General features: G+C 39.9%; 1 protein-coding gene across 1 annotated transcript; it reads left to right on the plus strand.

Moving 5' to 3' along the window:
• The first annotated feature begins 2,413 nt into the window (after positions 1-2,413).
• On the plus strand, positions 2,414-3,316 carry LOC144256673 (putative vomeronasal receptor-like protein 4). Its single transcript, XM_077802048.1, has one exon. It carries the CDS (start codon positions 2,423-2,425, stop codon positions 3,314-3,316), a length of 894 nt encoding a protein of 297 aa, XP_077658174.1. The 5' UTR covers positions 2,414-2,422.
• The last annotated feature ends 13,427 nt before the right edge of the window (positions 3,317-16,743 follow it).

A 16,743-nucleotide genomic window follows, 5' to 3' on the forward strand; every position in this document is an offset into this window, starting at 1 on the left:
AAGTGGTCCTGTGCCAGAGGCTGGCCTCTGGTGGGTGCCAGCAAGTGGAGGGTGGACCTGGGCTGTCAGGCTCACCACCTGCCTTGTCTGCTGGTCAGAAGGGGTAGTCCTGTGTCAGAGGCTAGGCTCTGGCAGGTATCTGCCCTGCTGGTGGAGGAGCGGACGGGGGCCTACTGTGAGCCTGGGTCCCACACAGGCCAGTGTGGGTGGATCTGGGCTGTCAGGCTCACCACCTGCCTTGTCTGCTGGTCAGAAGGGGTAGTCCTGTGTCAGAGGCTAGGCTCTGGCAGGTATCTGCCCTGCTGGTGGAGGAGCGGACGGGGGCCTACTGTGAGCCTGGGTCCCACACAGGCCAGTGTGGGTGGATCTGGGCTGTCAGGCTCACCACCTGCCTTGTCTGCTGGTCAGAAGGGGTGGTCCTGTGTCAGAGGCTAGGCTCTGGCAGGTATCTGCCCTGCTGGTGGAGGAGCGGATGGGGGCCTACTGTATGCCTGGGTCCCACACTGGCTGGTGTGGACGGATCTGGGCTGAGCCTCAGCTGCCGTGGTAGTCTGCTGTTTGGAAGAGGCAGTCCTGTGCCAGAGGCTGGGCTCTGGCGGTGTCTGCCCTGTAGATGAAAGGGTGGATCCAGCCTACTGTGAGCCAGGGCCCACGGGGGCTTATCTCAGTGTTTGTATGATTGATGAATGCCATTCTAAATGGGGTAAGGGGAAATCTCACTGTAATTGTGATTTGCATTTCTGTGATGGCACATTGATTTTTTTTTTAGAGGCAGGCCATGTGGGCATTTAGCTATTGAATTCAAGTTTTTGTTCAATATAGAAGTAACAAAGAAACCACTTATAGCAACATCTTGAACTGCCAATGTACATAGGAAGAGAAAAGTGGCTCCTGTCCTTCCCAGGTGCCTGGTTGAGACTTGCTTTGAAGGCACAGTCCCCAGTGCTGGTCCTCAAGTACCACATCCCTGTGCATGGAGTAGGCCTTGAACATGAGGGGAAGTGACATCTGTGTCCCAGAAATGGGCACCAATCTATTTCAGCTGTGGGACTTTAGAAAAGTGCAGGGAGGGACAAGAAATGGGAACCTCAGACACAGAGACTTGGCTGGTGATTCACTTTCTTATTATGAAAACTTCTTGTAGAATAATTAAGCTCCAATTAAAACTGAGATGAGGTCTGAGCCTCACAAACTTAGTAATTGTGGAGGGAGAGGGAGAGCCATGCTTCAGGGACTGGTGTCCACAGGGGCTAGCTTCTCCCTGACAGGTGTCAGCTCTGAACACTGGAGCCTCTGTGGTAGTTAATTGCAGGGAAAAACTTCACAAACCCAGAAGGTACAAATGTGACCTTGACAGCTGCATCTTGTCTAAAAGACAGCCCAGAGCTTGTCTGCAGCACAGCCACCCAGGTGAGTGGACCCTAGGATCTGACTTGCTCACAGGCCCAGGGGACATCCCTCAGCAGTCAAGGTCTTACTCTGTGACTGAGCAAGGGGGTGGCTGACAGGGTCTGAGCCCTAGGACCTTCCCTCTTCTTCTGGTATTTAAAGGTATGACCTTGGCCAGGAAGATGAAGGGGTCTTTTACAGCAGGTGCCCCTCAGCTATGGTGGGGCCACTGTGACCCTGTGTGCAAGATCTGATTCAGCAGAGAGCTCTGTGGTGGGCCCTGAGATGGAAAGTTAGAAGCTTTTTCTGCTTTTAGAAAATTTCAGTTTCTTCAAACTCCATGTTGTCCTGGAGTGACTCTCTGCATGCTTAGGTTATATGATATTCTGTGCCTAGTTTATGGTGTATTATTTGATTTCCAAGATATAATTTTTCTCTTGCATTATGTTTTGTATCCCTAAGTGCAGAGTGCTTAATGAGAAGGCATTCTGTCTCCATCCACCTGAAACTGTCTGTCTTCTCATGTAACATTAGACCATAGAGTAAGTCAAACTCATTCTTTGCATGTCTGTGTGTGAGAGTGCCTACTGAGACAATTAGCAATCAGAATCCTAGCGTCTCTTATTGAATTCCAGTATGATTTCATTAATTTGCTTGATATTACACTTTCAAAAATTTCTTTGAGTTTAGTTTAATACCATGCAGCAAGGAACACCTCTCTTAGGTTTATCTTGGGGAGATTTCCCCAGGATGGATGGATGTACCTGCACAGCTGTTGGGTTTTATTCTCAGGTGGAGGGGTCATGCATAGGTTTGAATGCAAGGACTTCCTTTTAGGAGCACTCACAGTATAATTGTAAAACCAATCTGGGATAATGCCACTTTCGCTTCTGACATTCTTCATTTTATTCTGTCAGAGTGAAAGAGAAGTGAGTTATATGACTCACAAGTACCTCCCAATTGTGATACAGAGCTGTGCAGTTTGGGAAGATGGTGATAGGCTGAAAATATGAGGAAAAGTAAGAAGTAAGAAATGATTTTGCATCTTGTCAAGGGGATAATCTTTGTGATTCTAATAGGACTTGGAGTTGTGGGGAACATCTTTGTTCTTATGAACTATATGGGCTTGTTTAGAATCACTGTCAAATCTATACACCTCATTCTCATTCATTTGGCTTTTACAAATATGATAACACTTCTTACAAAACTAATGCCATTGATAATATCCAGTTTTGGGTTTAGAGACCTCATAGGTGATATAGCCTGTAAGATGGTGCTTTACCTCGGTAGGGTGGCCCGGGGCCTGTCCATCTGCACCACCAGTCTCCTCACAGTGGTCCAGGCCATCACCATCAGCCCCAGATCCTCCAGGTGGGGGAGGCTGCAGCTCAGCTCTGCATGGCACCTGCTTCCCTTTTTAGTCTTCCTTTGGATACTCAATTCCTTGATAAGTATGAACTTAGCATTTTATACCAAAAACATCAGCAGTGTGAACACATCACAATTTACTAGTGGTTACAACTATTGTTATTTACAACCACAGACCTGGATAATTAGATGGATTTTTATTGTTCTCATGGTTCTTCGAGATGCTGTGTTTCAGGGTGTCATGGCTGGGGCCAGTGGCTACATGGTCTTCCTCCTCCACAAGCACCACCAGCAGGTGCTCCACCTTCAGACCTCCAAGCTCCTCTACAGATCCCCCCCTGAGGTGAAGGCTGCAAAGAGTGTTCTCCTTCTGATGCTCTGCTTTCTCTTCTTCTATTGGGCAGATTGCTTTATGACTTTATATGTAACGTTTACCTTAGAGACGCATTTTCTGGAAGTAAGTGCTCTAGAATTGGTGGACCTTGGCTATGCAATTCTCAGCCCATTTGTGCTGATTCACAGGGATGGACACTTGGGTGAATGTTGTCGTGCTCAGTAAGAAGGAAAGAGATTGAGAAAAATGTCTTTTTCATTGATCTTTTCAGTAAATAAGTTTGAAATAATTCATAGATTTCTGTTGCTGTATGTGATGGAAAAATGAAGTAGCTGAATCACATAGAGGCAGATTTCCACAGCACAATTTCACGACAATCCTGTGACAACCTCATAGGAAGCTGCCTGAGTGTGCTTCTCCTAGGTGTCTGTGGCCCTGTGTATATTTGCAGGTTTTACTTCCCTTGTCAACCTCAAACTCTATTGATACATATTAATATTTAAGGCATAATTATTTTGATTAATAGAAAATATTTTTAGGTTCATACTATTTACAAATATAATGGAATAATGTACTTACCTGGGTGTTATGTACATTATAAAATCTCCAAGAAAAAACAAACTTAAAATGTAGTTGTCTGTTTGAAAGAAAGATGAATGGATATGTAATGAAAATAATTTAGTTTTATTTCTGTGTTTTCTGATTTCTGGGAAAATCATATGACTTATGAAATTTGTTGATGCATTCCATGTCTTCCATTTTATTGGAATATAGTTTTCAAAATAATTTCTAATTATCCTCTGTATTTCTGTAGTGTCTGTTGTGATATTACCTTTTTTATCACATATGCTGGTTGTGGTTGAGTTCTCTCTCTCCTTCTCTTCGTTAGCATAGCTAAGGGTCTGTCAATTTTATTTATTTTATAAAATAACCAAATTTTTGTTTTGTCAATTTTTTCTTTTGTTTTGATTTCATTAATTTGAGCTCTAATTTTAATTATTTCTTGCCTTCTACTGCTTTTGCTGTTGATTTGTTCTTCTTTTTCTAGGGTTTTGAGATGTAGTGTGAGGTCATTTATTTGTTGATTTTTTCCTTCTTTAAAGGAATGAACTCCATGCAATGAATTTCCCTCTTAGTACTGCCTTCATAGTGTCCCAGAGATTTTGATATTTTGTGTCTATATTTTTATTTACCTCTAAGAATTTTTAAATCTCCTCCTTGATGTCTTCTGTAACCCATTGTTCATTTAGTAGCATATTGTTTAATCTCTAGGTGCTGGAGAAATTTTTAATTTTTATCTTGTCATTGATTTTTAATTTAATTCCATTATGATCTGATAAAATGCATGGTAGTATGTCTACTTTTTTGTATTTGCTTTGTGGCATAGTATAAGGTCCATTTTAGAAAATGATCCAGGTGCTGCTGAGAAGAAAGTGTATCCACTTGACACAGGTTGAAATATTCTATATGTCAGTTAAGTCTAAGTTATTTGAATGAGTTTTTCTCTAATCAATGAGGAGTTGGTGTTGCTCACAAATCATGGCTCGTTTCATGAGAGAACTAGTCAGTGTCTCTGTGCTGCTTGATATTGTCCTTCTGCCTCAGAAATCCACAACACATTCTGACTTGAAATGTAATGAGCCTAATTTTCCTGTTTCTAAAATGAAACCAAAAATATATTCATGTAGATTGCACAGATGTGACCACAAGTCATTTGACTAAACCATTTTGAAATATTAGTGATTCTATTGATGCATTGATCATATTCCCTCCAAGGCAGCTGAGTGGGCCTAGAGGCCTCCCCTCCATAGCCATGTGCTCTCTAGGTCTCTCTTATCACCCTGTTTATTTGTGTTCTAGAAGAACAGGTGAAGGCCTTTTCTTGTGGTTGGTTTATTCCATGAAAACACAAAATAATTTATGAATGTTATTATGTGATACTCCAAAATTAGAGTTTATTTGCTTCATATAATGATGCTGTCCTTGAAGATAAAGGGCTTGCTACTGTCTTAGACCCACAGTTCTCCTAAGATGAAGCCTAGAGAACAAGACAAAGTGAGCCCTCCCCAGACCCATCACTGGCGTGGACTCCAGGGCAGGGAGTACAAATCCCGGAAGTGCTGATAGGAATGAATGACGCGTAAAAGTGACATCGTGAGGATGAGGTGACCAAGCACCAACAACAGACAATACCTAGGTGAAAAAGAAAATGGTTCCTGACTTTTGGACATTCAAGGTTTGGCTGGGTTTTATATTCCTTATGCAAGTATGATTTTTCTTCACTCTAAAATGTGGGAATTGGATTGAGAAAATAAAAGTACATCAGAAATCATATTTAGAAAATAATTGAAAATTATAAAGTGAATGAGGATGTTACCCACCTGAGGGGTGGGAGAGAGGAGAGAGAAGTGGGGAAACCCTGAGCAGTGAACTCTCTGGCATGACTGGTAGCACATCAGGTTTCTTTGAATTCACAAATACCTGTGTGTCTTTTAAAGCAGTAAAATATAAAGCGTGATCTGAACTCTGCCTGAGTTGTGCCTGAGAATGCTTACGCATGGTCATAGATGAGATGACTGAGTATTTCCCTAAGTTTGTGAGATAAAACACCACATTCAGAACTAAGAGAAATTATTACATGAATCGACACATCAATGTTTACACAGACCTTTAGTTGCTAAAAATTCAAAGAACTATCTTGAAAGCAACCAGAAGAATAAGTGAAATAAAAGGCACCAATCATTCCTAATTAACAGTGGATATCATGCAAGAGATCTTGGGTCCCAGAAAAAAACTCCATTGATCATAAACCTAGTAAATCTCTCCTCTTATTGGTGGAAGCACAGGTGTTTTGGGTCTCCAGCAATAATCATCAGTTAGTACCCAGTGCCAGTTAATCGCTGAAATGTCTGTCGGTTCCCTTGTTCCCATGACCAGTCATTCTATTAGGTGAACGTCAGTCTCACTGGGGAACAGTAGGAGGAAGGGGTCAGTGTGCTCTGGCAGTGCAGCAAGGTCCCTCATGGGCAGCTCCCTCCCCCTCCACACAGCAGCTCTGTGTCTGCAGACTGGCTCCAGGGCAGGAGTCAGTGGAGGAGCCATGAAAGCTGTTCTACAGATTCAAGTCAGATTTACCCTGAGAACAGTTAGGGTTTATCTCCTTCTACAAATCCAGAAAGAACTGGGCAGAACTCCCATATGTTTCATATGAAGACACCTGATGATCAATTGATCAATGCCAAAGATCTTTCAATGTCTCACAGTTCTGATTATTTTCCATTGTGGTAAATATGACCACTGTTCCTTAGTGAATCAGTGCCACCATATGGCACATGTGACCTTGGGATGTGACGGTACCCTTTGTGTTTAGGGATTCTAGTTCAATGCCAGTACCTCCCAATTTAAGGTTGAATTTAATGCAGAGAACCCACAGAGTTTGTTAAGGTCTGTAAATAAGTCAAAAATAACACCTGGTATTTTGCCAGAGAAATGTTAGAGTTCGTAAACAAGTCTGGATGGTGCCTGGCAAAATGTCAGAGGGAGTGGTTTGAGAAGTAACAAAAGTGAGCCGTTGAGTGTGGAGATTCCTTATTGGTTGACTGATGTATCTAGTTTATGCTAATTAAGATAAGCTGTGCAAAATGTATAAATAGCTCTGTTGCCCTACAATAAAGGGCTCCTACTCCTGTTGTATCAACGTACACAAGTTATTCGTCACCCCCCGGTTATTTTGCTGCAGCCGGCCTGCGGCAAGAGTTCATCTAGGATGTTGACCTATTCTCATGAATTTCTTCAGCAAATGGTGCTGGTAAAACTAGAAACCCACGTGCAAATATGATATTGAACTTCAATCTGAAGCCCCATACAAAACTGTAAAAACTGTACTCAAAGTTGAGCAAAGATTCAGACATATAATTGAAATTTTAGGACTCCTCAAATGCAATACAATACAACACTTCTTGACTTAGGACTCCTTAGTGAGTTTTTGGATATGACATCCAAAGAAGAAAACACATAATTGTGGAAATTACCAAGTGGGACTATGTCAGAGTAAAGACACTCTGCACACAAGTGAGACCCTCAAAACATTGAAAAGCCAGCAGTGGGATGAGACCCCACTTTTGAAAACATTGTGACTAGTAAAGTTCTACTCTTTAAATTATGTGAGTCACTCACATTGGTGGATAGCCCAAATACCCAAGACTAAACAGGCTGTAAATGGGAAAGGTCTTGAAAAATATTTTTCCAAACAAGACAGGCAATTGTCCACACCATCTATGAGCAGGTGTTCATCATCATTAACCACCATGAAACTGCAAGTCACATTCAGGGGACACAAACTCACACCTGTTAGATTGGTTCTTAACTTGGAGAGAAGAAATAATAGGTGTTAGCAAGTGCCTGGAGAAAAAACAATTTTGTATACATAAAAGTGACTCTGAATAGATTATGTGCTCTGTGGTTGAGATCAATGTTCCTTTTCAATATGAATAGTGTACAGATATTCCTGAGGGAGTTAGAAGCCTAGCCTAATCCTTCTTTGAGCAAGAAGAGTGAAGTAGAAAGCATTACACTACTTCAGATCTCAAAACATAATACAAAGCTGTAGGAATCTAACCAGCATGGAACTGGCATAAAAACAGACACTTGTACTAATAGAAAAGAATAGAAAGCCTAGAGGTAGCTCATGCACCTGTAAGTATTTGATTTCCCACAAAGGAGCTCTGAAGGTGCATTCAAGAAAGAACAGTCTTCTCCATGAAGTGGTCCTGGGAAAAGTGCCTATCCACATGGAGAAGAATGTGTCTGGACTCTTGTGTCTGAGAAGCTAAGAAATCTATTAATGATAGACTTATTAATGATAGACTTATTAATGAATCTATTAATGAAGACTTAAGTGGAAGACCTGAATCAACAAAAGTTGTAGAAGAAAACAAGGGAAAAGACATAGGACATTGTTCTGGGCAAGGATTTTGGACAATTCACCAAAATGAGAGGAAACACAACAAAAAGGGACAAATGGGATTTGATTGATCTAAAAACACTCTGCACAAGAAAGAAAATAAAAGCCCAGAGGGAAGAGACTAACTGCCTACTAGTTGAACATACTTGGAAATCCCATGTCTCCTAGGGGCTTACGCTCAGGATGTATAAAAGGAAGCCAAACTCTCAATAGCAAGAGCTGATGGTGTAGATTAGCTGCAGACCATTTGTCATTGGAGGCAATGTCTTGGTTTGAATCCCAGGAAATGCAAACACACATTGAAAATAAAAATCAATTACAGAACACACAAAAAATTTAATAACAAAAATCCCCCAATTAATAAAGTGTAATAGACCTATGAACCCGTATCCCAGAAGACAGCGTGGGAATGTTCAACCTCAGCAATTATTAGTGTAATGCAAACCCAAACCTCGATGACACTCGAATGGCCACTGTCAAAATTTAAAAGATATCAAAATGTGATAGGAGTGTGGCAGGAAAGAAACCCTCGCACACTGTAGGTGGGAAGTAAATAAGTATCGATGCTATGAAAACAGTGTTTGAGAATCTAAAAAACATCACAAGTAAAGCTACCACATGATCCATTAATTCCTCCCTGGGTTTAAATCTAAAGGTTTTGAAATCAGCACGTCTGAGAGACCACTGCATTCCTACCTCTATTGCAGGAAGTTCAGCCAAAGTCTGGAGGCACCTTAAGTGACCATTGAATAAAGTATAGAGAAAAAAACATATAGTAACATATAAATGATGGAAAAGCACCCATTCATAAAGTAAAATGAACTCCTGTCATTGGTGACACCATCCACTGAGCTGGAGGCACTGTGTGAAGAGAACCAAGTCAGGCACAGAGACAAGCACCCCAAGATCTCACTCACAGGTGGAATAGGAAACTTTGATCTCACGGAGTTGAGAGCAGAATGGTGAACACCAGAGGACTGAGGAGGGAAGGATGGGAAATTGGTAAATGGTACAAAGATGCAGGTACATGGGAGCTAGGAGTTCTGGTGAGCTATGATTCAGTGGCGTGATCATATATAATGGTCTCAAAGTGTACATTTCAAAAAGCTGGAGGAAGAGGGATTCCTTGTTTTCAGATTTTATATGTATATAAATATTTGAAGATATGTGGGTGTAGGTGTTTGTGTGTACCCGGGTTTGAGCATTTTAAAATGCCTATATGAATAGAAACATCTCATGGTACCACATAAGTTTGTGTAAATTAGTATCAATCAAATAAACAAAGACCTCTGTGAAATAAAGCTGTTAACAATAATCAATGTAACTCTTATCACTAGTTATGTCACCTATTATGTTAAAAGATGCTGGTATGTACTTCTTTATTTGACAGAGGTCTATGGCCAACCACCCTGTATTGCCTGATCTCCTCTGAAATGCATTAAAGCTGGAGATGACCAACGCTGACCCTGATCTTGTCCACTGAGTCACACGTGGGTCCACAGTTAGACCTCACAAGCACTGCTCACAGAAATAACAAATAGAAGGAAGGATGGAAAATCAGTGCCTTAATTTGAGAAACCATTGTAATGTTTTAAAGTATTTTATGGCTGTTATGCAAATACACTTAATTTGTTGAATGTCCAGCACATTGTGCCCTGCTTTGATCAGTATCTGAAATCGTGAAAAGAGAGAATGTTCCTTCCAAGCCACATTTACTTTGTGTGACTTTTGCTTGTTGAACACTATAAATGTTCTCACCACCATTGCTCTGGATGTCTGACATGGGGCTACAGGACTTGGTTGGTGTCTGTCCTTGTGGGATTTGAACTTCCTTTGGACCAGCCCTTCTTTCTATGGCCCTATTCTTCCCTTTTGGAAGGGGAACGCTCACTCAGTGCCATTGTCTTTAGGGTACATGTAACTTGCTTTTGAATTTTACAGGGGCTCACAGGCCCCCCCAAATCCAAGATACCACATAATTAGAATCCATGGCAGCACAACAGAAGCAATGACAGAGAAGGAGCTCAGGATGTACATAATTAAAATGTTCTGTGGATTAAAGTATGATATGAGAGAACAAATACAGGCAGCAAAAGGTCATTTTGATAAAGAGCTACAAAAGCAAATACAGGAAGCAAAAGATCACTTCAACAAGGAGATGGAGGTTCTGAAAAAAACAAACAACAGAAATCCTTGCAATGAAGGAAACAATAAACCAGATTAAAAGCTCAATTGACAGCATCACAAAGAGATTAGACCACTTGGAAGACAGGACCTCAGACAAGGAAGACAAAAGATATAATTTGGAAAGGAATGTAGATCATACAATGAAGATGTTTAGAAACTATGAGCAGAACATTCAAGAAAAATGGGATAACAATAAAAGACCAAATTTTAGAGTTATTGGGATAGAGGAAGGCATAGAGTTCCAAACCAAAGGAATGAGCAATCTACTCAATGAAATAATATCAGAAACATTTCCAAAGATGAAGAATGAATTGGAAAACCAAATACAAGAGGATTATAGGATGTCAAATAGACAAAATCACAACAGATCTACCCCAAGTCACATTATAATGAAATTGCCTGTCATACAGAATAAGGAGAGAATTTTAAAAACCATGAGAGAATGGAATCAGATTACATATGGCAGGAAACCAATTAGGATAATGGCCGATTATTCAACCCCGACCCTGAAAACTAGAAGATCCTGGAACAATATATATCAAACTCTGAAAGAAAAAATGGATGTCAACCAAAAAATCTTACATCCAGTAAAATTAAGCTTTAGATTTAATGATGAAATAAAAACCTTCCATGATAAACAAAAGTTAAAAGAATTTACAGCTAGAATGCTAGCAAATAGAGCATTCCATGAGGATGAAATGAAAAAGAACAGTGAATATCAGCAAAGGGAGGTTTGCACTAAAGGAAAAACTCATCAAAGGAGAAACCAAATCAGTTAAATACCCAAAATAAACAAAAATGTCTGGGAATACAAATCATGTCTCAATAATAACCCCAAATATCAATGGCATATCCTCAAAGACCAAAAGAGATAGACTGGCAGATTGGATTAAAAAAGACCCAACAAAATTCTGCCTCCAAGAGAAAAAAGACACCCACAAAATGAAGGTGACAGGGTGGGTAAATCATAGCACTCACATGGACTGTGGAGACAAGCAGGGGTGTCCATCCTCATACCAAATAATGTAGACTTCAAGCCAAAGATGATCAAAAGGGATAAAGAAGGACACTACATACTTCTCAAAGGAACCAAACACCAAAAGGGCATGACAATTATAAATATATTTGCCCCAAACAGTGGAGCATCTACATTCATCAACAAACTCTTGTCAAGTTCAAGAGCTAAATAGAGCACAACACAATAATCTTGTATGACTTTAACACACCTCTCTCACCACTGGATAGATCTTTCAAACAAAAGCTGACCAAAGAAAACATAGAACTCAATAACACAATCAATAACTTAGACTTAACTGACATATATAGAATATTTTGTCCTTCAACAAGCCAATATACCTTTTTCTCAGCAGCACATGAATCCTTCTCTGAAATAGGCCATATATTATGCCAAAAAGCAACTCTTGGCAAATACAAAAAAAGTAGTGAAACTACCCTGAATTCTATCAGATCACAATGGAATGAAATTAGACATCAATGATAAAATAAAAATAAAAGCTATTTCAACACCTGGAGTCTAAATAATATGCTATTGAATGAACAATGGATTGCAAAAGACATCAAAGAAGAGATTAAAAACTTCTTAGAGGTAAATGAGAGCAGCAATACAATGTACCAAAATCTGTGGACAGTGTGAAGGCAGTTCTAAGAGGAACATTCATTGCATGGAGTTTTTTCCTTAGAAGAAGAAAAAGCCAACAAGTAAATGACCTCACACTACATCTCAAAGCCCTAGAAAAAGGAGAACAAATCAGCATCAAAAGCAGCAGAAGACAGAAAATAATTAAATCAGAGCTGAAATCAATGAAATTGAAATAAAAGAAACAAATGAAAAACTTGACAAAAGAAAAAGTTGGTTCTTTGAAGATAATAACTAAAATTGATCAACCTTTAGCCAGCCTAATAAAGAGAAGGAGAGAGGCACTCAAATTACTAACACACCCGATGAAAAAGGAAATATCACAACAGATACTACAGAAATACAATAATCAGAAATATTTTTGAAAACTTGTACTCTAATAAAATAGAAAACACAGAAGGCAGTGACAAATTTCTAGAGTTACATGATTTGCCCAAACTGAACCATGATGATATACATGATTTACACAGAACAATTTCAAGCAATGAAAGAGAAGACACCATCAGCAGCCTACCAACCAAGGAAAGCCCAGGACTGAATGGATACACAACTGAGTCTACAAGACCTTTAAAGAAGAACTAGAACCAATGCTCCTCAAATTATTTTATGAAATAGAAAAAGAGGCAGCACTTCCAAACTCATTCTATGAGGCCACTATCACTCTGATTCCAAAACCAGGCAAAGACACATGAAAGAAAGAAAACTTTAGATCAATATCTCTAATAAACATAGACACATGAATTCTTGATAAATTTGTGGCAAACTGAATATAAAAACATATCAAAAAGATAGTGTATCATGATCAAATGGATTTATCCCAGGGATACAAGGTTGGTTCAACATATGGAAATCAATAAATTTAATTCATCACATCAGTAGATTTAAAGAAAAGAATCATATGATCTTCTCAATAGATGCAGAGAAAACATTTGCACAAATCAGCACCTCTTCATGTTCAAAACACTAGAAAAACTGGGGAAAAGAGGTACTTATCTCAACATCATAAAGGCTATCTACACTAAACCCCAGGCCAACATCATTCTAAAGGGTAAAAAATTGAAAGCATTCCCTCTAAAAACTAGAACAAGACAGGGATGCCCTCTTTCACCACTTCTATTTAACATAGTTCTTGAAACACTGGTCAGAGCAATTAGACAGATGAAAGAAATTAAAGGGATATGGATATGAAAATAAGAACTCAAATTCACACCATTTGCTGATGATATGATTCTATACCTAGAAGACAAAAAATGCCACAAAAACTTCTAGAAATAGTGAATGAATTCTGCAAGGTAGCAGGATTATAACATTAACATCCACAAATCAAAGGCATTTCTGTATAACTGTGACAAATCCTCTGAAAGAGAAATGAAAACTCCTCCTCATTTACAACAGCCTCAAAATAAAATAAAATAAAATAAGATAAAATAAAATAAAAAACCTGGGAATCAACTTAATGGAAGTGTGAAAGACCTGTACAGTGAAGACTACAGAATGCTAAGAAAGAAATTAAAAAAGACCTTTGAAGATGGAAAGGTCTCCCCTGCTCTTGGATAGGCAGAATTCATATTGTCAAAATGATCATACTACAAAAAGCACTATACAGACTTAGTTAAATTTTAATAAAAATCCCAATGACATTCCTCATAGAAATAGAAAAAGGAGTCAAAATTCATCTGAAAAAATAAGAGACTCAGAATAGCTAAAGCAATCCTTAGCGAGAAGAGTGAAGAATGTGGCATCACATACATGTTCTTGAACTATACTGCAGAGCAATAGTAACAAAACCAGCATGGTATTGACACCAAAATAGACTTGTAGACCAATGGTACAGAATAGAGGACACAGAGACTAACCCACATAAATACAGTTATATTAGACAAAGGCACCAAAAACATACATTGGAGAAAAGATAGCTTCTTCAACAAATGGTGATGGGAAAACTGGAAATCCATAGGCAACAAACTGAAATGAAACCCTTCTCTCACCATGCACAAAACTCAAAGTGGATCAAAGACCTAGAAATTACAGAGACCCTGCGTCTAATAGAAGCAAAAGTACGTCCAAACCTCCATCATGTCAGATTAGGCCCTGACTTCCTTAATAAGACTCATATAGCACAAGAATTAAAATCAAGAATCAATAAATGGGATGAATTCAAACTCAAAACTCCTTCTCAGAAAAACAATCAGTGAAATGAATAGGGAGCCTATATCTTGGGAGCAAATTTTTACCCCTCACACATCAGGTAGAGCACTAATCTCTAGGGTATATAAAAAACTCAAAGAGCTAAACACCAAAAAACAAACAAACAACAGAAAAAAACCCCTAAATATCCCAATCAATACATAGGCCAAGGAACAGAAGAGACACCTCTCAGAAGAGGATATACAATCAATCAACAAATATATGAAAAATGTTCAACTTCTCTAGCAATTAGAGCAATGCAAATCAAAACTACTGTAAGATTTCCCTCACTTTAGTCACTTAATAGGCAGCTATTAAGAACAAAAACAAGAATAAGTGTTGGAGAGGGTGTGGGGAAAAGGCACACTCAGACACTGCTGGTGGGACTGTAAATTGGGCAGCCAATCTGGAAAGCAGTATGGAGATTCCTTGGAAATCTGGGATTGGAACCACCATTTGACCCAGCTATCCCACTCCTTGGTCTATACCCAAAGGACTTAAAAGTAGCATACTACAGGGACACAGCCACATCAATGTTTATAGCAGCACAATTCATAATAGCTAAACTGTGGAACCAGCCTAGATGCCCTTCAGTAGATGAATGGATAAAGAAAATGTGGAATAGATACACAATGGAGTATTACTCAGCAATAAAAGAGAATAAAATCATGGCATTTGCAGGTAAATGGATGGAGTTAGAGAAGATAATGCTAAGTAAAGTTATCCAACTCCAAAAAACAAATGCCAATGTTTCCTCTCGTATAAGGAGGTGGATTCATAGTGGGTTGGGACTGAGCATGGGAGGATGAGACAGACTCCAGGTAGGGCAAAGCCTGGGAGGGGAAGGAGGTGGGAATGGGGTAAAAATGATGGTGGGATGAGAAGGTCATCAGTACCCTAGTACATGTATGAAGACACGAATGGCGCGAATATCCTTCCTATACAACCAGAGATAGGAAAAGTGTGCTCCATATGTTTTATGTGAATTGCAATGCATTCTGCTGTTATATATAAAATTAGAATAGTAAATCGATAAATGAGAAAATAAAACATGACATACATCTGAAACTCCTGTAAAAATCTCAGGTTCACACAGAAATCTCCTAACAAGGGTCACAGAGTTCAGTGCTCCTATTTATTGCAAAGGGAATGTTGTCCATGGTGACTCTCACTTAGTTTTTAAGCTCATAAGTATCATAAGTGATCCACAAACCATGCGGGCCTGGGCTTTCCTCCCACACCAGGGAGCGTGACTCAGGTGACTTCCATTTATGTAGAGGGTTTATTCTCTAATGCGTGCAGGGTGCATCTCTAGGTCATGAGGCACTCAGGGCACAGAGGGGCCCAGTGACCGGGGGCTGCCTCCCAGGCCAGCCCCGGCTGCTCTCTCCTCTGCAGAAAGGAAGCTGCTCTCACCTCCCCTCAGCCCTGGCCACATGCATTGACATTCCTTTGCAACAGGGACACAAACACTCCTCCAGGTGGCAGGATGCAAACTGATGTGAGGGCCATCCTGGGGTGCAGATGGGTTATACCGAGGCCCCGTAGGAATGGCATGGAAGGTTTGGATTTTTCGATATTTTTAATGCATTATAGTTAAACTAAAAAGTGTGCCTCCTGTGACACAACCGCACCTGGTGGGACGTCATTGGCTCCTCTGTAGTCCCCTGCTCCCACCGCTCATTCCCTCCTCTCCCCTGCTCCCATTCCTCTTCTATATTTGTGTTCCGTGCATTCATTTATTGCTGTTTCAATCATGCTTCATAGATAGACACAAAGTGAGATGCATTCTGAGACATTCACATGGGCTCTTAGCTTAATTACCCCAAGTTCATTCAGAGTTCCTCTCCTGTTCCATTCCTCTAACTTCCCCAAATTCTTTCTCTGCGCCACGAACATGTTTTCAACTATTTTGGGGCTGCACATTCTGTTCCCCTTAGTATTGCTCCAGTGTCCACCTATGAAAGGAAACGTTCAAGCCCTCACGTAGCCTGACCAGTTCCATCCATTTCCTAGACAATGTGATATTTTCACTCTTCTTCATGACTGAGTAGAGCACCACTCTGTTGGCACATCACATTTTCTTGATCCATTGATCTGTTGGTGATCACCTGGGCTGGTTCCAGAACTTGGCCCTTGTGAATTGTGCTGCTACAAATATTCATGCATTTGTATCGTTATATTATGCTAATTTTATTTTCTTTGAATATAAATATCATATCGTGGTGTAGCTGACTTATATGGTGGTTCCAATTTCAATTTTTAAGAAATGCCCAAACTGCTTACCAACTTGGTTGTACTAATGTGCCATCCCACTTGCAGGGGCATGAATTCACCTGTTTTGGTCACATCTTTGAGAAAATCTACTACTATTTGTATTCTTGATGAATGCCATTCTAACAATGAGGTGAGAGCTCACTGTAATTTTGATTTGCATTTCTGTGATGGCACATTTGATTTTTTAAGAGTGGTACTGTGTGTGTGTGCGTCTAGCCATTGGGTTCAAGTTTTTGGTCAATGTACAAGTAATAAAATATCCACTTATAGCAACATCCTTGAACTACCAATGTGACTCCTGTCCTTCCCAGGTGCCTGGTTGAGACTTGCTTTGAAGGCACAGTCCCCAGTGCTGGTCCTCAAGTACCACATCCCTGTGTA

This window comes from Urocitellus parryii, chromosome 8 (assembly GCF_045843805.1).
Source record: "Urocitellus parryii isolate mUroPar1 chromosome 8, mUroPar1.hap1, whole genome shotgun sequence".
NCBI lineage: Eukaryota > Metazoa > Chordata > Mammalia > Rodentia > Sciuridae > Urocitellus > Urocitellus parryii.